At 49.2% G+C, this 24035-nt stretch overlaps 4 protein-coding genes across 8 annotated transcripts in view; 1 reads left to right on the top strand and 3 right to left on the bottom strand.

Moving 5' to 3' along the window:
* Positions 1-220: 220 nt before the first annotated feature.
* Positions 221-4317, bottom strand: TAX1BP3 (Tax1 binding protein 3). The gene is made up of 4 exons (XM_075517719.1): positions 4177-4317; positions 2442-2561; positions 2041-2118; positions 221-1816 (listed from the first exon to the last, which is right to left on the bottom strand). Exons 1-4 carry the CDS (start codon positions 4213-4215, stop codon positions 1679-1681), a joined length of 375 nt encoding a protein of 124 aa, XP_075373834.1. The 5' UTR covers positions 4216-4317; the 3' UTR covers positions 221-1678.
* Positions 4318-4331: 14 nt separating this feature from the next.
* Positions 4332-5440, top strand: EMC6 (ER membrane protein complex subunit 6). The gene is made up of 3 exons (XM_075517720.1): positions 4332-4424; positions 4512-4578; positions 4870-5440. The coding sequence occupies exon 3, from the start codon at positions 4912-4914 to the stop codon at positions 5242-5244; it is 333 nt and encodes a 110-aa protein (XP_075373835.1). The 5' UTR covers positions 4332-4424; positions 4512-4578; positions 4870-4911; the 3' UTR covers positions 5245-5440.
* Positions 5441-6177: 737 nt separating this feature from the next.
* Positions 6178-21168, bottom strand: P2RX5 (purinergic receptor P2X 5). Of its 5 annotated transcripts, none has more exons than XR_012777938.1 (13): positions 20360-21164; positions 17826-17976; positions 14491-14610; positions 13416-13491; positions 12963-13059; positions 12499-12579; positions 11531-11669; positions 10543-10679; positions 10161-10254; positions 9575-9640; positions 9166-9248; positions 7421-8732; positions 6178-6549 (listed from the first exon to the last, which is right to left on the bottom strand). XR_012777938.1 is itself a non-coding variant. In XM_075517717.1 (12 exons), the coding sequence occupies exons 1-12, from the start codon at positions 20494-20496 to the stop codon at positions 8657-8659; spliced, it is 1257 nt and encodes a 418-aa protein (XP_075373832.1). In that variant the 5' UTR covers positions 20497-21164; the 3' UTR covers positions 6178-8656. The 5 variants fall into 5 exon arrangements, 2 of the variants coding, with proteins under 2 accessions (XP_075373832.1, XP_075373833.1); XR_012777937.1 differs by having other exon boundaries at positions 6925-8732; XM_075517717.1 differs by having other exon boundaries at positions 6178-8732.
* Positions 20360-24035, bottom strand: part of ITGAE (integrin subunit alpha E) — a 39953-nt gene continuing 36277 nt past the window's right edge. The window contains exon 37 of the mRNA XM_075517706.1: positions 20360-20441. The gene's annotated coding sequence lies outside the window, so the exon portion shown is untranslated. The remainder of the gene's footprint in view (positions 20442-24035) is intronic.

The following is a 24035-nucleotide window of genomic DNA, read 5'->3' on the forward strand; positions in this document are numbered from 1 at the left end:
ACTAGGTTGTCAACCCAAGGAAAACTAGAGTCCCTTCTCCCCCCTGCTAGAAACCAGGTGAGGCTTGACAGCACTGCAAATACCCACCAGTGAAATCAGACCTTACTAACCTCAGACTGCATTGTGTTGATGTCATCCACAATCCACTCTGAGCCAGAAAAAAGGTCTCAGCTGGAGGCATTCAAGTGATGTGGCATTCTTAAATGTAAGGAGAAACAGCTCAGGAAATCCAGCTTTGTTTTATTGTGTGTAAAATCAAGTGAAATAGCAGTACAAATAGCAGTGTATCTTTATAGTAACAAAAATAACTTCAACTTGAAAGCCTTAAAATTTACCACTGAATTCTTAAGTTACAAAATCCAAAAGCAGTATTGTAGTAATTCCATAGATATAAAAATGGTAAATAGGCATCTGCTGGTGTGTACAGAACAGTCTGAGACGCATTAATCACCACATACGTACGTGGTGCAGCAGTAATGTACTGAATAAGTTAGTTTGCCACCTCCTCATGTTCTATTTACAACAGCTTACCTGAAGACTGCTTAAGGAAAGTATAGATATGTATAAATCAACTGAAGGGGATTAAAAACTCCAGTTTTTGGATAACTGTAGAACTAGCTGGTTAACAAACCACGAGGATGCTAGATAATTAACTTAGTGTTGCAGCAAGAATCTTAAATCCTGTGGCATGTTGATTTAAACAACTTAGTATCTTACCAGAAGTTTAAATTTGGTCAAGAGGCACTTTTGCAAATTACTGGCATATTCATCTCTTCCATCCAATAAATCAGTGATTTAAGCAAAGTCTTCTAGGAGACAGACCAAAATCCACCCCTCCCATGTCAAGTCTGATAGAAGTGGAATGAAGAACTTGAAGACTCTACAGCTATGAGCAGCTCTTTTGGTAAGTTCAGCAACAGTGTTTTCTTTCCTGCTCCATGTTCCTTTAATTTAAGCTTGATTCATTTGATGTTACAAATTACTTGGGAGCAAGGAGAATTAAGGTTTTACTCTGACAGTGAAGTTGAACTGTAGTGTCTATGAACTTTTAGCGTACTTCAGGCATTAACCTAGCACTTCTGTGTTACTTTGTTTCTTGTCTGAAGAGGCTGCTTTGTACAGGGAATCTTTGCAGTAAACCATAATGCCCCAAACCCTTCAGCATACTCTGTCTAGCTAGCACACAACGTGGGATTAGTACAGTGCTCCTCCCCACAGCAGTGTGCAACTCTTAATTCTGGCATTTTTATTTGACAGCATGGGGGGGACAGGACAGCTTGCTTCTAGAAGCTTAAGCACAGCAAACCCTCTTATCTTCCATAGCAGAAACCACATTTCCTCTTAAAATAGGAAGCTTTTGTGTTACAAAATAATCCTGTCAAAGTTAAGGATTTTCCAGTTGCTTCCTTAGATAACTAGGGTTTGTCCTGTCCTCCTGAAAGCCATGACTACAATGAAGTCTTACCATGTACCTGCAGGGAAGACTTTAGAGAAGCATTCTGCTGAGGGGACTAGAGTTTTACTACTGCCAGTTACATCAGAGGAAGAAAAAAAGTGTTTACCACAGTTAGGAACATGCACTCCTTCCAGACAACCTGTTCAGGTCTAGTATTTGCTTCCTTGCTTGATATCAGTCTATATATCTCCCTCCCCAACCCTTCCCCAACTTGATGATTGATTAGGACATCATGGATTGTTGCACAGCCTTCTGCAGAGATTGCCTGGTCACCAGCAGCCGTACCACTTCTTCGTTCCTTTTTGTCAGCCTCTTCCTAGCTTGGTCATGGGTCACCATTGTCATATCCCAGCCATTCACCTAGGAAAAAACCATAAAAGGAGGCAGGTGTATGGACTCACAGGTGTCCTTTAACCGTTCTATCAGAACTATGTAGTAGATATGCTTATGCCACAGCTCTCTTTGTTTGTAAGCCCCACAAACTGTCCTGGAAAGTATCCAGAAGACAGTATTTCCCCCAGCAGAAACTTCTCTGTAGTGTGCCCTTAGTACTACTTTAGTACTTGTCTTGTCTTGGTGTTTACCTGCATGATCTTATCTCCAATCTGAAGTCCTGCAACTTCTGCCGGGCCTCCTTCTGTCACCCTTGTTACATAGATACCCTGGGAAAAGATGGAAGTGTTCATTTACTAAATACAGGAGCATTAAATATTTAAGGGCCACTCTGACAATGCAAAACCACATTGTAGTGTATTATGGGATTCTAGTTAAAAACAGGTTTGTGCAATGATGGAAAATAGAAAAGGTGGAGAGCTGACTTAAAACAAGCTTAGTCTGCAAATGATAAAGTGGCAACAGAGTAACCTTTGTAGTCAACTGTGTGAGAGGACAGACTATAGACGCAAGTGAGTGAGCTTGCTGGGGGAGTTGGATATGCTCAGCCTCTCGCAGAGGTAGTTGCTACAGGAAACAAAGAGCACCTGACCTTGTCGGTCTTGTCTTCAGAGAAAGGATTCTGAGTAGGATCCTGATCAATGCCACCTCCAATGCTGAATCCCAGAATCAAATTGTCACCTTGGCGAAGCTTGTGTATTTCAATTCTTTGCTGAAAAGAGAAAGAGATAAAATAGATTGTGATCACTGGAAGAAATCTCAAGTGTGTTTCAGACATAGGTACTTAAGACCCAGTTAGATTGTCTTTCACAGCGATACCGTAAGCCTACTAGAGCAGGCTGCATCACAGCTTGGTAAGCTTACACATTGCAGGTAGACAGCTCTAAAACCCCTTGGCAGCACAGAACGATCTCATGGCCTTTGCTGTCTGTCAGTCACATGCGACCTTGGTGTTGACAACAATTGGTTCTGAACCATTCTCAGCCCTACCACAAGGCAGCAGGACAGGAAGCCATCTGCAAGCTCACCCCAAGGGCGCTCATTGCATGATACAGCCAAGCTCCTTAACTAGGCAGTGCTTTACCCCGCCTGGAGATACAAGGGGAAAACACTAAAAATAGAGCAGGTCTCTTCAAACATGAGTCACGTCTTGCTAACTGGCAGTCACTCATAGCCAGACTCATCTTGCTCTTTATCCGTGTGCCACGGGTTCCTGCCTAGCCTTATCAGTGGAAATAACAACCTATTATTAGGGTGGTTCTTTTTCAAGATACCTTATATACCAACACACTTTCATAATCCAGAGACAGGTTCCTTGCTGTCTGATGAACGCAGGCATCTGACAAGCTTTACTCATTATCTAAGTACTGTATAAATGCCAGCTTGTGCAATTTTTGAGCCAAGATAAAAAGCCACAGTCTTAACTGAACCAAAAACCACCCAAAAGGTTCTTCTCAAACAGCCCTGTCAGACACTGAGCTTCCCAAAGGCGGTAGGGTACAGGCAGCTGGGTCACACCAGGCCAGCTTCCATCTCCTCAGGGCTGTCAGCGCTGACACAGCTGGGAGTGGTGTGGCGTATTTCAGCTGGGTGAGCCCACAGCACAATTAAATTCAGCATTCTAACTAGCGGAAGAAACAACAGCGCCCCTTGCTTGGGCTGCTTGTCGATTAAGGCAATTAGTATACTTCAAAAGCTCTACTTCTTAACCCCACTTAGGCAAAGCAGGTGCCTATCCTGCCTATGTCCCGCAGTTGCTCCCAGCAGCGGGCACCGAGCAAAGCGCTCGGACGCACCGGCCGCACCGCCACCGGAGCAACGGAGAAGACCGGGCTGGCTGCAGCGAGCACAGGTCTCCGCAAGCCCGGTGACAGCCGCTGCTTCCCTCTCCCTCAGGCAACGCCTCAGCAGGCGGAGGGGGCCGCAGCCCTCGGCAGGGGTCTGTTCCCTCCGACCGGCGCAGCTTCCTCCCGGTTCTCCCATCCGGGAGCGGGGAGGTGTTTGTGTGGGGCTCGAGTGCCCGGCCCGCCCGTTACCCGGACAGCCTCCACGGCAAACAGCCGCCGCGAGGGCGGGCGGGGAGCGGCCGCGGGCGGCAACCGGGGCCGGCGGCGCTGCAGTCCGCGCCCTTCGTCCGCTCCTGCCACGCACCCGCAGGCCAGGGCTGCCCCGGGACGCGCCCGGGCACCTCCGCCCCCGCCGGGCACCTCCGCCCGCTGACAGCCCGCAGGGCGCTGCCGGGCAGCACCGGCACCAGCACCGCCGCCTCCGTCCCTGTCCCGCTCAGCAGCCGCCGGCGCGGTGCCCCCGTCCCGTCCCCGTCTCACCACCACGGCGGTGACCGGCTGCCCCGGCACGTACGACATGGCCCCGCCGCCGCTGCCGCCGCCCGAACAAAAGCGCCTCGCCCGGCCCCGCCCCCCGCCGCCGTCGCCGCCGCCGCCAGCCAATCGGGTGCCGCCTCGCCCGTGGCGGAGGAGCGGGCGCCGGAAGCCAGGCCGCTTTCCCGGCGGCCCCCGCGCCAAGATGCCTGACAGGAGCTTCCGGCGGGGAGGCGAGAGGCTCCGCTGTGGCGGTAGGTTGGGCCCGGCGGGGAGGCGCGGCGGCCTCGGCTCCCGCGGGCGGCCCGCGGTGACGGGCGGTGTGTGGTGTTCCTTGGCAGGGTGTGAGGCGTGACGGTCGGGCCCGGCCGAGGGTCCCGCGGAGCAGCGCGCCGCCGTGGATGAGAGGTACGGGCCGGGGGAAGGCGGGAGGGCCCCGCGGGCGCTCCGCGGTGCCAGGCGGGCGGTGCCGGGAAGGGCCTCCGCGCGGCCGCCAAAGGCCGTTGAGCTCCTTCCGCGCTCCGGAACGGCGCACTTGAGGGCGGCCTCGCGGCAGCGGCTGCCCCGGAGCCGAGCGGCCTCGCCGGGTCGGTGCCGCGGGCCCAGCTCTCCGCGGGAGGCAGCTCTTCAGCACAGACCGGGGCTGCGCCGGGCCAGTCTGCCCCCCGGCCCGTACAGTGTGTGTCTCCTTTACCCCAGTCTCGTTGGGAGAGAGGAGGTCCCCGAGCCCGGCTGGGAGCCATGGCCGCTGTGGTGGCCAAGCGCGAGGGGCCGCAGTTCATCAGCGAAGCGGCGGTGCGGGGGAACGCCGCCATCCTGGACTATTGCAGGACGTCTGTCTCGGCCCTGTCGGGTGCCACGGCAGGGATCCTTGGCCTGACCGGCCTGCACGGCTTCATCTTCTACTTCCTGGCTTCCGTCCTCCTCTCCGTGCTCTTGGTGTTAAAAGCCGGACGGCGATGGAATAAGTACTTTAAATCCCGAAGGCCGCTTTTCACGGGGGGGCTTATAGGAGGGCTCTTCACATATGTCCTGTTCTGGACTTTCCTGTATGGCATGGTTCACGTCTACTAGAACAACTAGGAGCCACATTAGCTGCAGTGGTTTCTAATGAAGCAGGAGGACTGTTGCCAAAGTCATCTACACAACTAGGCCAGCTTACCTTTTAAACTGTTGTTCATCGCTTGTATTATTAATACTGTCAGTAAATTATGTCCAAGTACAAATGAATTGGTAGTACTGTTCTAATTAAACTGAATGTGAAACACCACATGGATGTCTCCCATGAATATTTGTTTGGTGGTTAAGAAATACCTCGTGTCCCTAACTGCAGGCACAGCTGTGGGTTAATGTAGTCCTTTGTATCCTTTGTGTTTTAGATAAGGCACACCAATTACAATTCCTTCTAGATTTGCTGCCTGTCCCTACACACAAATACTGAGGAAAGCAGGGTGTAACACAGCACTCTTAAAAAATAATCCACTTGACACAAGGAAATACTGCACAGTAGCATGTAATTAAGTGTATGTGAAGGTTTGGTACAGAAATGGAACTGAGTTGCTAGTGCAAACGTTATTTCCACAATTGCTATCTGTACACGCTATCAGTAAATGACATTGTCACAGCTGCTCTTCACTGGCATAGGCAAAAGTCAAGAAGTAACGCTCTCACAAGTCAAACGCTTTCCTCCTTTTTAGTACCATTGTGTCCAATGAAACACAGACAACCAAGTAAGTGTGTGCCATGTCTTGTTACCTGCCAGCTCAGGCTGTACTGAACACGCCTGTAAGCCTGCTGGCATCTTGCATGATTGAACAGTCCATTGGTGTGGTTCCGTATGTCTGGCAGGAGCAGAAAGGACAATTTGCTCACCCGCCCTACATGTAACATCTTTGCTATAGACCTGCTTGTGCAAACTTAGTGTTTAATTGACTTGCTTAGCATAAGTACGTATCACAAAGAAAAGGTGGTGTGTGCAACCTAAAAACCACACTGTACAGAAGAGTCTTGGAGAGCATTGCCCTAAAGTGACAAATTTTATTGCTGTATATTAAATACAAGGAGGGGAAAAAAAAAAAATCAAAGTTACATGCTCCTGAGAAGGAATCTGGTTATGTTTTATCAACAGCAATGGTGTTAAACAGAGGTTATAAAGAAGGGAAATATTCTAGGGACTTTTGGGGGCCTGAAGCCCTTGAAGACTTAAATTCAGGAAATCGCTTTGGTCATCTAATGAGAGGATGTTTCGTCAAGTTGAAACATTGGTCTCGGTAGAGCACGGTCAGCTTTACATGTTGTTATGAGCCCTTGAGTACTTGGTCTCCATGAGTTGTGCCTTGGCCTCATGTCACATGTGGGGTTCGCCATGTGTTTCGCCATCTAGAAATTATTCAAATAGAATTAAGCTCTGACAGTCAAAAGCCTGGGCTGTTTTATTGGCATGGTAATTCTAATAGGCCTGACAAGTGCAGTTATAGACACGGTGACTCGTGCTTGCCTAGGGGAGAGACTTCTGGCATGAAGAGAAGAGGCTTTGCATGCCATTCTAGCATCAGAGGTACACAGCTTATCCTAAATTATTTTAAGTCCACTGTTTAATTCTATTTTCTAGCTAAGTGTTTGACTCAATAATTACTTGCATCTGAACAGAAGCAGATGGAGTGGACTAGACTGGGTGGGGTTTGCTATCAGTGACTGGATTTGGAGGTTGCCACTGCTAACAAAGGTGAATTTTCATTTAGAATCAACCTGTACCTCGGAGTAACCACCTTGAAGAAGTTAAAGCAAAGGTGGGTGCAGCTTGCTGTTTCCATTTGTGCAGGACACTCAATCGCAACAGCTCTCTGTAACACCACCCTCTGTACAGCTGTCCTAGCAGTACGTAAGGATGCTAGGAGTCCTTTACATCTTGATGTTCAAAGAGTGCACAGAAACACTTCATCTTTGTCATGACGACTCCTGATCAATGGCGATGTGGCAGCATTTACAGAACACTGACTGGCTTGTACCAAGCCACGGTGTGGAAGCTTTAAATGAGGCAGGAATATTTATTCACCTACTGTCTTCAGGAGCTGGTGAGTTGGCTCCTGTCAGCTTAAGCAAATGCAAACTTTAAACAATGATATTCTGTAAGCACTTCTCTCTTCTGAGATAGTTACATCCCCACATGAACATAAATTCACAAAATGGGCTGCAATGAGACATTTCTCTATTGAGAAACAAAGAAGCACTAGTAGTTCTTGGAAGTTACCAGAGTGTTGAAATAGTGGACATCTGTCTTCTAAATTTTCCTCCTGTTGGTATATTTCAAAGAACCTGGCAAAGTCTGTTTCACCTGGTAGAGCTCCCCTTGTCAGTGTTTGCAGTACAGTTCAGGGTACTACGAAAAACAGCAGAATCATCGCGTCCCCCATCCAGATCTCTTCCCCACCGTGAGCAATTGGTAAGTGATGCAGAAAGGACGATCCCGAGCAAATCAAACCAGCCACTGAACAAAGGAAGGAGAACCTAAGACCCTCCCTGTGCAGATACTCCCAGCGCCACGCTGCTTTCCAGTGCGCTAACCCCCTTTCCCCTCCACTATCAACCACAAAAACATCTGTCCATGCCTTGCTTCAAAATACTCTTCTGCCTGCTGGTAGTGTTCTGTGCTCTGAAATGTCGGTTCTCTGGGCCAACTACAAATGGAGACGGTGGGGAGCAGGTGAGGTAGCTGGAGCCCAGCGATGGCTGAACTGATTCTCCACTCAGAGTTGCGGCAGGACCTTCTCCTGCTGTTCCTGAGATGAGCAGAGCACCTTGTTGCAGCTGTTGTGAAGGCTTTTCCTGGAGGAGCATGGTTTCTAGCCCTAATGGTTACACACAGAGAGCAATAAGAGCAATTGCCCCCACTGTGACACAGGCCCAGTCAGCACGGGCATCGTAGGATAACAAGCCCCTTTCCCCCGGGCTCTGAGAGCTGCTGAAATGCTGCATTTCATCGCACTTCCCAACAAGAGCAGTCCCGCTGCTTTACATCTAATCTTGCAAGTAACACAAGCGAGAGTTGGAAGCGGTAGCTGCGAGCCAGTGGAGCAGGAGACAGGCTGAATCTCAGCCTCAGCCCTCTTCAAAGTGCCAGTAGTGTTTCACATCACGGCTCTTTCGCACGTGGAAGCAAAGCACAGCCACAGGATAATGTGAGCTATTGACGTAGGTACAGATATATCTATCAATAGATATAAAAACAATCGTTTGGTGCCTTCTTTTTCCTTTTATAAAATTCTTTTATAAATCCATAGCGACAGCACACTGTTGCAAGCTCAGGATACCAGAGAACATCTCAGGGACAGAAGGGTGGTCTTTAAAGGACTTTTTTTCCTCTGGGAATCCCGATAATAGATGGCAGACCTGATCTGGGGTAGTGCCACCTCCCAGTCCTGGTGTGATTTCACACCTGCATGGTTTTCCTGGAACATGAGTCCAGCTGGCAGACCCATTGCTGTGCCTAGAGCCCACCGAGCTGGTCAGGGCTCTGATTCCCATTCAGTGTAGGGCTAGATAACGATTTCCTGGAACTGGACCTGAGGAAAGAAGCAAAGGTGACAGACAAGGCAAGCAGGCTATTTCTAGTTCAGGAAGCAATGTGGGCAAGAGGTTCCCAGCCAGGCCTCTCACACCTTACCACAAAGGCCATCACCTCCATACAGATAAAGCCCCGGTTCTCAGTTTCATGAGGCTCTGCAGCTGCCCCAATTCCATCCACAGTCATTATGGACCGACAGTGCAAGGCCATTTATAGTCCAACAATGACACAGCAGCTTCCTTTGCTCCCCAGCAAACTGCAGCAATGAATTACAGAAGGAGGGAGGAACTTGGCTAAGCTAATTTGGAGGATTTTAATTTCCTGGAATTGGCCTTTGTTTGCCATTAATGTTTACTGTGTTCCCGTATCTCCTTCTATTAGTCATAACAATAAAGCCATTACGTTTAAACACAAAAGCCAAGCCCACTTACTTTACTTCCTCATACTTTTTGCCTCGATAAAAGTTACTCTTTTTAATCAGATACAGCAGCACCAGGTCACAAAAGAAAGCTCCCTGCAAACAGAAAGAACTTGTGTTTTATCTTTAGAGCAGAAGAGGAAGTATTCTGATTAATTAGCAATGAGCATTAATTAAAGAAGAATAACTTGTAGGAGCTGTATTTTCCTTCATAATCCATGTAATCTTAGGGGCATTTAGACTACGAGGTAGATGAACAAATGCCTTTAAGACAGGACACAACCACACACCTCACTCAGCAGCCAGAGTAGCAAAAACTCTGCTAGAGAAGATATAAACAAACCGTCCCATTTTATCCTCATAAGAGCTAAATGAGGGATCTAGGTCCCAATATGTTACTTTAAGAAAATGCATTCACTTACCACTCCCATGAGAGCAAGCCCCGAACCGATATTGATAATCGTGGGAATGATGTTAAATTTCCCTGCCTAAAAGAAAAAAGGTCATGAAGTACTCGGTGAAAGAACAACCCAAGAAACAAAATCAGGGGCACGGCATTACACAGGGGAAACTACTAGTGCCCATGGATCTGTTTTGTTAGCAACAAGCAGGCACAGCCACAGAAGATTTGCAGTGAACAATCTTGGAGGCTAAAGGTCTGTGTGTGTCTCAGATCCAGCTGTTCATGGCTGCATTTCTGAGCTCGCGTCATCCCTGGATTAGGCTTCTTTCTTCTGCAGTACGTATGGATGAAAAACAAGTCTCTGGTGCATATTTACTTCTGTTGGACATTACATGAGCCTGGTTTTAGGTAGAAGAGATGCAGACTCATCTGCACCCCAGGTCATCTCCTTTCTTATGTAAGGTTAGCTCCACGTGGATGAATGGCAAGAACCCTTTCCTACAAGCCAGAGAGGCTGTTCTCATCCCAGAGCTGCCTTCCCACTGAGAAATGCCTCCCTCCTTCTTCCTCTCCAGGATCGGAAATACTCTGGCCTGGGAACTCACCTTGCCATTCACCATCACATCAAAGCGGATTCCATATGCTTTAATGAGCGTCCGGTAGTCGACCCCCTGAGCATCCCGGTAATATTTGGCAAACCTGGAATGCAACAATACTGATTTTAACTCCATAATCTGCCCACACACACAAGAACTCATCTGAATTCACCTATCTCTTCAAACAGATCTATTCCCCCATGAAAACCAGCGTTAGCTTGCTGTGAGCATTCCTCCCTACCTCCCTCCCTCTGCTGAAGCAGCGTGCTTGGCTGGGGCCGTGCCTGGCACAGTCCGATCTGGTGCTACTTCACTGCCAACCTCCAACACCTGCAAGTCAAACCAGCTCAGCCTGACTGCAGTACTGCATCGCATTCTCCTCTTTACCTACCGGAAGTTGTACCCAGAAGAGATGGACTTTTCTGCAAACTTGTTATCCAGCCGGCTAAAAGAATAGTGAGGATTACATTCAGAAGGGGCTTTATCAAGATCACAGTTCCATTCAATCTGAATTCCTATCACACCACCCTTAATAAAAGAGAGAGACAGTGTGAGTTTTTTAAGCTTAGTTCAATTAATTTGTCTTCAAATTTGTCAGATCCTTGGGCAAGTTTTTCCCCAGGGACAAGAACAGCTGCATTTCTGGTCACACACAAGCACACACACTTCTGGATGGGCTAATTTCATGCTTATGGTATTAGTCACATTACTCTACGCATGACCCTAGCTTTCCCTGAGCTGGTATCCTAGGAGGAGATTTCTTATTCCAGGACACTGATTTCATTAATTTAAGTGGCTGTAACATACTTCAGTGGAGAAGACGCTCTTTTATGCGGGGTTGAAGTTCACAAGTGCAGAAGCCAGCACAAAACCTGCACTCTTCTCACCCTGTGCTTCCCGGCATGCCTCAGACTGGCTCCATCTTTCCCCCTGTGCTTCACGCACTGGGTCGCAGCCTGTTTGGCACTGCAGCCCCAGGACTCCATGCAGAAATGTGTCCATTTCCCGCAGGGGAAGCCTCCCGGGGCGTTCTCTGAGCAGAGGAGCCCCACTGGCCTGCCAGAGTTCTGGGTTTAAACGGATGGTGTAGTAATGTTGAAATTAAACAAAGAAACCCTGCTGGTAGAGCAGCAGTTTGGGCAGCCCTGAGTAACAGATAACTGACCTGACCACCTCTTCCAGAGGACCTACACTGCCCTGCCTCCCATTCCCTGGGGACAGGATAAATGGGACCAGCGTGATTTTAAGAACCAGCATCTCTCCACTGCACCCTGGACAGGAGGCAGTTCCCTGGGCAGTCACCACTGGCTCTCCTCATGGCCACCCAGTGAGCAGTACAGCCAGCTGGGAAGCCACACGAGCCCGAGGGGCACTCCTACCTCCGAGGCCATTTCCTGGAAGTCGCTCCCAGCCCACTGGACGATGTTCCCCAGGAGGAAGATGGGGCAGTAGGGATGCTCCGTGCTGTAGCGGCAGCTCTTCAGGTAGGACTCATTGTTGGTTGCCAGCACATTCATTCTGCATGTAGGGAAGAGGGAAATCCACCTTGTCTCCCTCTTTGCTTGCCTGCACAGCCTATGCCACCAAGACTGCAGAGACAAGAGACTTTTCCAACACCCCTCGTGCACAACAGAGATGGCACCTTGCCACCAGCCTTGTCACCCTGCGAGCCTCTCCGCTGTTGGCCCAGGGAAAGCAGTCTGCCCACACAAAAAAGACGTCCAGGCCAGACCGGGACTAGGCCAGCTGAATCTGGGCTCATGGAAGGACTCACATGGAGCAGGTTGCCAGGGTGCTGCAGGGCCACTTACTTTCCTCAAGGAAAAAAAATAAAGATGCTAGAAATGTCTAGCTGAGCTTGACAGAATAGCAAGAATACGTTCCTTTCTACACTTTTTTCTTTCATTCATATTGGAGCCAGAGCCGCAGCAGCAAATGCAAACAAATATTTTAAATCTGCATTTTCCCAGCCTTGTCCAGGCAACTTCATCTTTATGGAAGAGGAGGAATATCTGGGAGCAGAAGCAGCTCTGCACTGATTATGCACTGGCTGGTGGACAGGTTCATCTGCCTCAGGAGCTCTGGTGCATCCCATACTGTAGGAGCCATCGCAGACCTCATTTGGTGAAGGACAGCCTTATCCCAGTTGCTCTCTGAGAAGCTCCAAGCCCTCATTATCTCCTTGTTCCTGCACAGCCTGAAGCCAAAGGTCTCTGCCTGCGCCTTAGAAGGGGGAATATCTGCCTCCCCACCCCAACCCTCAGACAGGAGAAGGACAGTGGAGCAAACCGAGGTTATTGGCTCTGTGATGGAGAGGACAGGGGGATCTCCGAGCACCTGCACTTACTTGGAAAACTTAAACTTGGGGAAGCGGATTGAGTTCTTGATGTAAACAGTGAAGTTTTCTGCACTGGCGAGAAGTGGTTTCCTGGAAGAGAAGGGTTTGTTATCTGGTTTATGTTCATACCCTGCCCACATGTTTAAACTGGAATTGCCATTTTAGAAACAGCTAGGTTTCACCCCATGGTGCTAGGCCAGCCATGCCACTTTCCCCACACTGCCAGCAAGGAGTTGGTGAGGAGCGAGCAGGTTGAGGGGCCCTAAGAGCTGGAAACAGCCCTGGGACAGCCAGTGAGCCAAGCAGGGGGAAGCAGAGGGCCAGTCCTGCCAGGGGCCCATGCAGAGCTCCCTCCTACACTGGAACAGCCAACATTCAAGCAAGCATCCAAGCAGAGGGAACCCAGAAACCGCCCTGAGTGACACACAAGCCAAGCAACTCAAGCTTGAAAACAGCATAGGATGGCCATATACTTGGGCTTGGATCTTTTCTCCACTGGGCACCAGGCCAGTATCTCACAAGTCCCTCCGATGCTGTCCGTGTCTTTCAAACAACGTCCAGTCTTAACCCCTGCAGCACAGACATCACAGAAAAGGTCAGACAGAGCAGCCACCTCCTCTCTTGCCTACAGGGCACGTGAAAATTGGATGCTTTTCACTGCCACCCTAAGCCCTCCTCCCTGCTGTGAAAGGACCTCTCAGCTGGAACAACCACTCTCTTGTTGCTTCTCTGAGTAGCCTGGGGTGCTTTGGCCCAGCCACCACAGAGCTGTAAGCAAGGCGGCAATCTTAATAAAAGATAGCAAAGAAAAGAAAGTCCTTGCCACTCTCTGTCATCAGAGATCTCTGGGGTTGTAACCAGGCTGATGCCTCTGAAGGAACCCACCTCTACCAGAAACAGTACAGGAGGAGAAACCCTTCGCTTACCATTGCCAGCCACCACTGCTTCCCCTGCCGGGCAGTCCCCGTCCTTGTAACACAGGGCATCGGGAATGCTGACACTCTGCAAAGTGGAAGAGGACAGAAGTGAGACCTGTGACAGGACACGAGACTCAGAGGGGTAAGAAAGTGCTGCTGATGTGGGGTGAATCCTCTATAGGATGGTGAACACTGAAAATGTGCAGCTGAAGTGGTAACTGCGGGTCATGTGGAAATAGCTCAGCAGTATCACACCACCAGCAACACCATGGTTCAGCTACATCCTGTTCTCGGGGTTGCTCAGTCTAGAGAGGGACAGGCTGTAGAAAAACCCAGACATCACCTACCACTCACCAAAACCAAGCAGGAGGCCACAGTACTTCACCTTAAGAGATAACCCTACCTTTGATTTAAGCTACAAGCTCTCTGAGCTCAAAATTACCCTTCTCTCAGCTGCACGCCGGGTTAATGCAGCCACTAGAGGACAGCCGCGTCCTGAACAAGCAAGCTGTGCTCTCGGCCTGGGCTACCCCTCTGCTTGTGATATGGAAAATTAATCTCTGCTACATGGAGACAACACTCCCTGGATGACCAGCATCCTCCTCCCCCAGGCTCCAGCCCATTCTGAACCACGTCTCCACAGAGGACTTTTCAACATGACATGGAAATACCTCATGCCTCTGGCCTGTGAGGCATGTTCTGGAAGGTACTAAGCACCCTCCCACGTCCTGAAGGTAACAAAAGCCTGAATGTTCAGCCCTTCCCAGGATGGGGCTCTTAGAAAGTCTCCTCTACCTGTAACTAGACCGAGTCACCTCAAAGTTGTTTTCCCATGGCCTTTTCTGACCCTGAGCAATCACTGTTCTGGTCTCATCTCCAGCTGGGCAGATGTCCAACACCTTCAACTAAAGTCAGCAAGATATCTACATGATCAGTGCCTCTGGAAATTAAGAGAGCTGAACCTCCAGGTTTGCAGTAACCAATCTGATTTTCCCAACTGAGATATTACACTACAGAGAAAGACCGTTCGCCTTTCATCCTTCCTGTGCTCGTTGCTCCCCAGGTGTCCTCTGTCAGTTCTTACCCCCAGTTTTGTAGGGGTCTGGGGGCCAAGGGGCTCAGTTCTTCCTACCTCAGCACACATGGCTTGCCTCTGGTTTGGGGTCACAATCAGATTCGTCATGACAAAGAAGACATTTTCACCCTAGAATAAACAAAGGAAGGCAGGAAGAGTTAGAAAATCTGTTTTACTCTTAAAGTACCTGTTACAAGGAGGATGCTGTTCTCTGCAGGACAGTAACACCTCCCTCTCTCCTGATGCTTTTCAGGCTGAGATACAACTGCGCCCTTTGTCTGGATATTTGGATGAGGTCGGTGGGTCTCTATGGCTTAAGGGGTTCTGCTTCAGAGACTGTGTTAATTTGGTGAGCAGGACTGCCGAGTCTTGCCTCGCTGGCAAGCGCTCGTCCTCCTTTTCCATAAGGACACAGTGCCTGATCAGGCATCAAAGGCCCCGTCCCACTGCAGAGCTGTGGGTGTTTGTTCTCAGCCAGGGTCAGGCTGGCCGCCCCAGCTGCGCTGTTACAAGCCCAAGCTCATGGAGCAAGGCAGCAGGGCACAGCGCAGGAGCAGATTTAGTGCAACACCATGGACATGCGATAAAACAAAACAGAGCGCTTCTAGCATGGCTGTAATAGAGAGAATACAGATCCCTTTATCGAGCCATTGGAATGACTGTCTGAGACATGCAAGGAGAGACTTGACTGCAATTTCATCCCTAAAATCCTTATTTCTGGCAGTATAGTGTTTCTTCTGTATTTAGGCAAAGCCACAATATGCATGGCTGACTCGCATTCTGGAGCCTTCCTTTCTTTGCACATTTACAGCTTCTATTTGGTCCTTTCCCCACATTCAGCAAAAAGTTAAAACAGTTAACTTTTCCCCTGAACGGTTTCCCCTTAACAACCAATCACCAAAGGAAACCACAGCAGAAAACAAGCCTGAAGACAATTGTACAGTCAGCAAGAGGGAAGAGAAAGCAGCTTACTACAGCACTACAGATGGAGGCTGGTTTTCCACTCGGCAGTGAAATGAATGCCGAAATAAACCATGTGCTTCTACCATTTCTGCTCCATACCGTGCACACGTGAGAAAGGGAGGAGGGTCAGTAACAGGACCAGGCTGCAGCTACAGAAACACGGGTTATCTCCTGACAGCCCCCAGCACTGGGGAGCCTGACTCTCATCACATCAGGGGGCACACATAACCATTAGAGCCAGCCCACGGTCCTGGCGTGAGGCAGGGCAGCCCCGAGCATCTCGGACAAAAAATCCTCACCCACGACAGGAACTGGCAGTGTGTCAAGCCCTGCTACCTGTAACACTGGTTGCTTGTGTGAGCGAGCACCTGGTGATAAAATACCTGATCAGGAGCAAAGTCTGGACCCCTGACCCCACAAGGTTGCTCTGAACCACAACAGGGAACAAGATGTTTCTGCAAACTTGTCAGAGAACAAGCCCCAGAAAGCAACTAGTGAAGGATTCACCAGACGAATCCTTGCTCTATATTAAGCTTAACCCCAAAGTGCCACTGGTTCACCCTGTCCGAGGGCATTCTCAGCCCTCAGAGTGAATTTCAGTACACTGAGTGCCTGCTGTTTATTCCGGAGTCTCTCAGAAAACCCCTTCCAACACACAGCCCTGCCTGTTGCACATAAAAATCAGAGATCTCAGGTTTCCCTCCACGAGAGCAGAGCTCAGTGCTCTCACACTTGCCTGGCTTGCTCTCCTTCCCTCGCTGTGCTCTGCATGGGATGTGTTTAGCCCATGTCCCACCGGCATCCTGGGACACAGGTACATCTGTCCTCAGCAGGAGGGACATGTCAGTCAGCAGCCACGCTGGTGGGCTCAGGAGAGCTGCCCACTGCTCCATAGAGGACACAGGGTTTCTCCCAGCCCTCACTGCCTCCTGCTCCGCTACCCGGGTCTCTCCAGTACAAACCAGCCCACCCAGACCCACCAGGACAGCGCAGGGCTCTCCCTCCAAAGCGAAATGAGAGATTACACAGTAGTTGGCAGAGCAAGTCACTTAATGCACTGGTAGCAGGCATTCAGATACTCCTAAAAACCCATGGGGGATGCATCTCATGGCTAACTTGAGACATTCAGCGGATGAACAGTAATCAGCACACAGAGCAGGAAGGCTCATGAGATGTCTACGTTTGCATTCACAGTCCACACAAAGTTGCTGAGATTCACTGTGAGCCCAGGATCTAACATCACCGTAGTTGCTGGAGGCTGATGTACACTGCAGTAGTGATGGATTCAATATTGTAGACTGATTGCCCAGTCATGTTTGGCTTCATAATGCTATAGCCCAGACATCTGTGTCGCAGAGCACACCAGCCCAGAGGCAGAGACAGCTATCTTTACTCAGCACACACACTACCAGGCCTCCCAGTAAGCCAACACACAGTAACAAGACCACTGAGTCACAGGAGAAATGTCTGACAAGTTAAAACACTGCTCAGCATCACCATTTCATTTCTGGGTGTGCACACCATCCACCTGCTAAGTGTCGCAGGGCTTCCACACAGCTTGAACAAGAGGCACTGCAAGCATGCTGCCTGGCTTCCTGCTGCACAGCACACGTCGATCTGAGACCAACAGCTTGCTGTGAGGCTTTGCATTAAAATTGGTGGAGATGCAGAGCACAGATCCACAGGTCTGAGTAAACATGGGCTGCAGCAGGAGGAAGATGAAGCCTTATTCTTATGTACAGACAAGTAAATTGTTCAATTTACCACTTTCTGCCCCCTGTCAGCACAAGACCCTGATTTTCCCCTCACACCTTTCCATGCACGTGGTAGGCATTAGCAGGGAAAGCACAAACAGCCACTGGCAAGCACAGCTGGGCAATTTCCAACCTGGTGCCACGCCATATCTGCTGCCATCTTTTCCCCTTAAGCAACAGCTATGCATCTCACTTTGTCCAAGTCAAGGAAGCAGCAAGGCAGGTTTAGCCAGACATATTTCAAGCAACCCTCATCACTCAAATTGCACCACATTTTCTTTCCATCTCCCACCCCCTCTGGGCTGCCCCATGCATGCCTGCTCTAGCCCAGGAACGGAGGCAAGCAGACACTTTGCTCAGCTGAGCAGTCCCACTGAAGTCCACGGGACTTCTGCTCACAAAGTTCTGCTTGCCAAGTATCATGGACCTTTGTGAGAGAGACAGGGCTGCTGTGATATTTGCTGGAAAGACCTAAGAGAAGGCACAGCATTGCTTTCTTGTAGCCCACCTCCTGCTTATTCATAGGAAAGACCTGGATACATCACTTCAGCCTTTCCACTAGCAACCATGCTGGAAGATGTCTTTCTAGCTGAACGGTAGAGACAATAGCAGTGGGGTGATGCCAACCTGCGGAGGGATGACGTAGTCTGCAACATCCCACAGCCTCTCCCCCAGCTCCGAGGTGTTGGTGAAGGCTACCCCTTTCAGCTTGGTGATGACAGAGCTCTGGAGGGATGTGTCTGTGTCCTGATAGCCTTTCTTGACAACAAACACCCACCTGTGAAGAACACAGCAGGCAGTGGCATTAGCAAGTGGGGTCAGGGCACAAGTTAGCCAGAGAAGATTTACACCAAGGCCAAACACCACTGAAGGGCAAATTAAAACATGCCAATGACACCAAACCCTCTGCAACTATGACTATAAATGTAGAATAAACTCTTTGACACAAGCTGTGCTTATCTACAGCACTGGAGGAAGAGTTAGGAGCAAGACCCCATGCGCAGGGAAAGGTGTAATAACTGGTTATGGGGTAAAAAACCAAGCCTCCCACCTTCCTGTCCTGTGGTACGCTCAGCAACCTTGACGGAAAGAGGGGGAGGACAGGGCTCTGTCTTCCTCAAGGTGAAAAATAATATAAGCTTTTGCAAGTTGCAGTGAAGAGTATGGTTGGTTTCACAAAGAGTATGGTTGGTTTCACAAATACATGACTCATTCCCATTTTAGCAGCCTGCCATTAGGCTACCAGTCCAGCAACAGACCATGTCTGGGGAGATGCAACTCCTGCAGGTGAGCTGAATATTACTAACAGAAACCTGTAGGGAATATTCTCAGCTGGATACAGGATCTTTTGTAAGCCAGTGTGATGGTAACAACCTGCCTGCACTGTGGCCTCTGTGCTGGGCTTCAGGCTTCTCACTAGCACATCTGGAAGAGCTGCTGCCTCGCTAAGCAGTCCAGGGAAAGGCTTTGCTTACGTCTCCCCACTGGAAGCAGTGAGAGCTCCGTATCACTGAGCAAAAACCTCTCTGGCTTAAATGAAACACTTCCAGCTTCCCCACAATACTGCCAAAGTCACCCGCCAAGACAACAAATCACCCAGACCCTTGAAGAAGCTAAGGGTGCCAGGGCAGGTTCTGGGGTAGGGACGTACGCTGCAATTGCTGGCACAGCTCCCCTTTGCAGTACGCTGACCTGGAGTGCACTACTGCATGCAGAAAGCAAAAGCAGCCATCTGTGGGGCTGAGCAGCACTGACATATGCTGCCCTTCACCTGCCACTTGTGACAAACCTGAATAATAACATTCCCTATCCCTGTGAAGTTTCCTACTTTCCTGTTTTTCCTAGAACACTGGTTTTCTCTCCCAGGAGGGCTCAAAAGCAGACCCTTACATTTTCCACAGTGAATCAGGGGGGAAATGGCAGCTACATGCAAGAAATGATCCAGAGGGGTTTGATGATCACAACCGGCACACCAGCCTCTGAACAGGTACGGGTACATAAACAGTCAGACATCAGACTAACGCTAGCCACCTCTGCGATAAGCTGTAAGCCCCCAGTCACTGCAGGCACCATCAGTGACAGTGCCAAAGGTTTGCGGAAGGCAACAGATGCCTAGGGAAGAAAATAGCCAGTATGGCCCAGACAGTCTCTGAACACTCACGGTCACTGGTCATGCTATAGCCCTCTTGGACGGATGAAGTGTCCTCGGCAATGTTATCTACAGGATTCCTCCTTTAGCAGCTAATACATGCCAGACTGCTGAGACTTCATCTCTGACCTGCTAACTAAAGCAGGCTCTGGAACCGTACACCTTCCTATAAATAAACCTAGCACGTAAAAATGACTCTGCTATATTTAATCAGTGAAAACACAAGGTGTGAGAAAGGTGAAGGGACTCAGAAGCACAGACAGTGAGGGTAAAGACTTACGAATCACATTCTGCAAAGCCTCAGAAACTCAGGAAGCAATGGCACAGGCATCACATAAGCTGGATAATTCCAGGTCTGAGCCTGCAAGCTGCAAGGAGTATTGCTGTGTTTGTTACATGTCAGTGTGACCAGCCTCTTGCAGAACTGGGCCTTTTCTGAGAGGAGCTCTAGCTATCTCCATGCCAACTCGCCCTGCTCTGAAATAAATGCAAGGCAGCCGACATTCCACTGCCTCAACCTCCACAATTCTGGCTGCTGCAGCCCACTCCAGCAAAGAAATCTGCCACTTTGTGCTTGGTTCCCTCCCACTTAGAGTTGAGCAAGTCATGCAGCTGTGCAGACAAGCCAGGTTTGTCCTAAGGTTCAGCAACCGTGGCCATAAATGCTATTGTTTCTAATGAGTCAGGTGTTAAGGTTTGGCACCACTCCCACCGAATACAGAAATAAAGGCGTAAATAATGCAGTACAAAGCCATAGTGCTATTTGATCTATTTTTAACCCGACGTTAATCTGGAAGGTAGAGCTGAATCTAACGATCCCTAGCAGGTGAAAAATCAGATATAATCTATTAGACATTACAAAATCCAGCTGTATAAACAAGCATAACTATCTGCATTAAAATCATAAGGCATAGCAAGCTGTCACTGTATGCAGAGTACTCTACATTAATCTTGATCACAACACAGCAAGCAAACAACCGCAGCAGTATGTGAAATGCAGGGTGATTCTTACCCCACCAGGTAAGCCAGGATGGAGAGCTGCACCACTCGATAAAGAATCCCCACCTTCTTGTTCTTCGCAATGACGTATTTCTCTGTTTTATAATCAAAAAGCGATAGAAATAAACCCTTCCAAGCCACCTGCCCCATGCTCCCAGCTCGCTCTGTGCTGGTGGCTGAAGCAGCCAGCAGCGTTTGCAGATCGCATTATCCACACGTGCTCTGCATGGAAACCTGACACACCAACCACTTCAGAGAAAGAGGCTGATCTCCTCCCTTCCGTCAGCTGCTCGCCAGCAGCAGCTCTCGGGTCAGAAACCAGCAGCTGCATTAACATGAGATCCTTCCTTAGCTGCTTTCCAGCTAATTCATCCTCTGGGGAAGCCCCCACCTCAGTTTTGCCCCCAAAACGTTTATAATGAAACACATTATAGCATGAAGCCACCGTTACAGAATCCAAAGTGACAGAGCTCTACTCTCTCACTGTTAAGTATTAAAGCCTTTCTTCAGCTTTTACATGATGGCAAAGCACCTGGTTAAATTTTTCATTTCTTGAGCATTTGCATGAGCAATGACAACTTGGGTCCTTAGCAATTATCCAAAATACCTGCCTGGTTACTACACCTTCCCGCCAAAAAACCCAACAACTTAAGAAACTAATAAATAAATTCTGCACGTGGTTAAGGGATCAATCACCGTCACGTCTCGCTAAGTGAGTGCTGAGCCAGGCACACACAGATACAGAACATACCGTCTGATGAAATACCAAAGGGAGAGGAATAGTTTAACCCTCGCTGAGATAAGAGTTGTTTACTAGCCAGCAGTGCAAGAGATGACTCCCAGGGGCATTTGCATATGCAAGGACATGAAATGAACATTACTTAAACCAAGAAGGATGGACGCTGTCTCCCGGTGAAGGAGGGAACAGAATGAGCTCCGAGGTGGAAAATGAAGCCAGGACCTGCCAGCAGCCCAGCTAAAAGAGCTAACGTACCTCACCAAGAGGAGATCCAGCAGCAAGCTGGGATCCGAACCGGAGGGTGTGCCCTTTCCAGGGGGATCCTGTACCCGTGCACTGATGGGAGGTGTCTTCTGGGGGGTCTTCTGGGATGGGGCTGCTCGTAGACTGACTCTATTAGAGAAGAGTCTATCGGAGACATGAGGTGGTCTATCAGGCATAAAGTGCAGGGTTTATACCGCGTTCATGCATGAGCACCCAGTTAGCTCACACCTGAGCACCCACTTAGCTCATGGGGCTTTGTCAAGACTGGGAAGGTTCTTGAGATTACACAGTATGCAACTGTGATACACGCTTGAACACCGGTCAAGAGAGTCGGTCACACGATGGAGGCAGCAGGCAGTGCAGCGAGGTGATCTGCTCCAGCACGCACACCTCTGCCCTACACAACTCTCTTCCCAGGGAGAATCATTCTCAAGACCTCGGGGTTTATGAAAATTTTATCCTTCATCCTCCTTAAATTCCGTATCAAATTTAAACAGATGGATCACGTTTTTAATGAATATGTGACAAGGTTGCTCCAAATCACAAGAGAATCACAAACAGTGTAATAATGAACAAAACACTATCCTCAAAATACCTCATTTTGTCCCTCATCCCACAGCCATCCCTAGAGTTTCCTTCTGCAAAGCAAAGGAAACCTTTCTGCAGCAACTGCAGAACTAGAACAGAAATGTCCCTGTGGCCTCCTTTTAACCCGGCACTCCCCAGCTCCAGCCCCACGGCGGGCGATTGCTTCAGCACGTGGCTCTTCCACGAGGGGCTCCGGGGGTGACGGGCAGGCTGCCGAGGGAGTGAGCCCCCCGCTCCCATGCACCCCCTTGGTCGCTCCTCTGGCTCAGGGTTAGCCCCATTCCTGCTCCCAAACTTTGCAGCCGCCCTTCAGCCTCAACGCAAGCAAAGGGCTGGTCTTGGTCACCTCTCCCACTCCCCACGTTCCATCCTTTCCCTATCTGCACACCCCACACGGGCAACCCCACTTTATCTCACAAAACACACTGGCTGCTCCCCGAGCCCCTCCTGGAGCCCTCTTTCTCACTCAAGCAGCTGCTACTCATGGTTTCCCTCTTCCTCAAATGGTATTTGGGCATTGTATCCACTTCTCCTTACCAGATTCCTACAGACCAGATTGTCACTAGTTCCAGTCTTAAAGATCCTCCATGTGAAAGCCTGAAGCACAAATAAAACCTCTTAAAACATATAATAACCAAAGGAGACAAAACCCTCCAAGAAAACACACTCCTGCAGGGAAGAAGGAGGCCACAGTGGTCCATGAGGCCAGAAATGAGTAAGGAAGAAAGGTAGGCTCAGCCTATCTTCTCTCGCCACTGCCCAGACCCCAGAGCCAAGCTGGGGCCGGGCACAGGGAGACTGACCCAGTTCCAGGAACCAGAGCTGTATGGAGACAGGAGCATCCTAAAGGATCCATCACCTGATCTTCTGCCCAGTCTGCTCCTAGATGAGACACTCTGCAAGCGCAAGCTGCTGGGTGACAGCTGAGAATCGTTTCTGATCATGGGTCTGGTCCCACAAGAACACCATCTGCTTGTCCTGGCCCTGCTGGAACTGCTCCAGGGACAGGACTAAACAGCAAGTATATCCCATGGCTCAGGACCACCTCCACCGCGGCTCCTGCTGCACTAAGAACACCCAAGTTCATGGACAACGTATCAGGGGAAACAAGTCAGCCCTCAGTGGTGTCTAGGGATGCCCCCCCCCTCCATCCCCATCTTCCACCTTATCTGTCTGGGTGACTGCACAGGCTAAAATCAGACCAGGAAACTTGCTAGCAGTTAAATAGTCTGTTGCCTCCTGGCCTGGTTTTACTTAGCGGTACAGACGCAGGTCTGCTATGAGTTTTTTGCAATTATTTTCCAGGTTAATTAATGTGAGAAAGGACTTACACAGGTTAGAAAAAATGTTCCTTAAGAGTGAGAAGTGTTCCTGTTATAGGTGTGACCTGAAGATGTGAACAGGGTTTGATCGCTAAAAAAAAAAAAAAAAAGGATGTAAAACTGATACTTCTCTGGGTTTTTTAGAGCCATCAAGTAGAAGCACAGCTGCAATAGTTGTTTTTGAATAAAAGGCCTCAATTTGTATCAAATGTTTCTCAGAATTTTCTGAATGCTGCTCAGCACAGGCTAGATTTGTGCTACAACAGTGCTGTTAGCATGCTCTTGCAGATACTGTTCTTATCACCTCTAGTTTTCACAACCTTACTTTTTTTCTTGCCTGGAAATCATGACTACTGGTGTTCTTCTCAAAGTATCTGTGGGTTGTTCAAATATAAGCAGTTTCATTCCGGGGGTGGGGGGGGGTGGGGGTAAATAATCTAAAAAAATCTAATCATCATCAGTTAAAGACAAAAAAACAGTAGTTTCTCTTAGTCCTTCTCAAGGGACTAAGGCTGGATCTCTTCTGCAAGATATCTCCCGTCTTGAGTCCAACATTTTGAATTTCCCATGGAAAAAAACAGTTCTGCTCCTTTCCCGTGAGGGCTATTTACTCATTTTGGAAATTCTCACAAGGAGGATTTCTCCTCCAGTACCAAAACTCTCCCTTTCTCTCTCTCTCTTTTTATTCCTGACATGTTACACCTATACGTAACTCCTCATACTGCTCTCGGTAATTGCTTTCTCATTATTCACACGTAGCCATAGGATACACGTCC

This window comes from Mycteria americana, chromosome 15 (assembly GCF_035582795.1).
Source record: "Mycteria americana isolate JAX WOST 10 ecotype Jacksonville Zoo and Gardens chromosome 15, USCA_MyAme_1.0, whole genome shotgun sequence".
Taxonomy (NCBI): Eukaryota; Metazoa; Chordata; class Aves; order Ciconiiformes; family Ciconiidae; genus Mycteria; species Mycteria americana.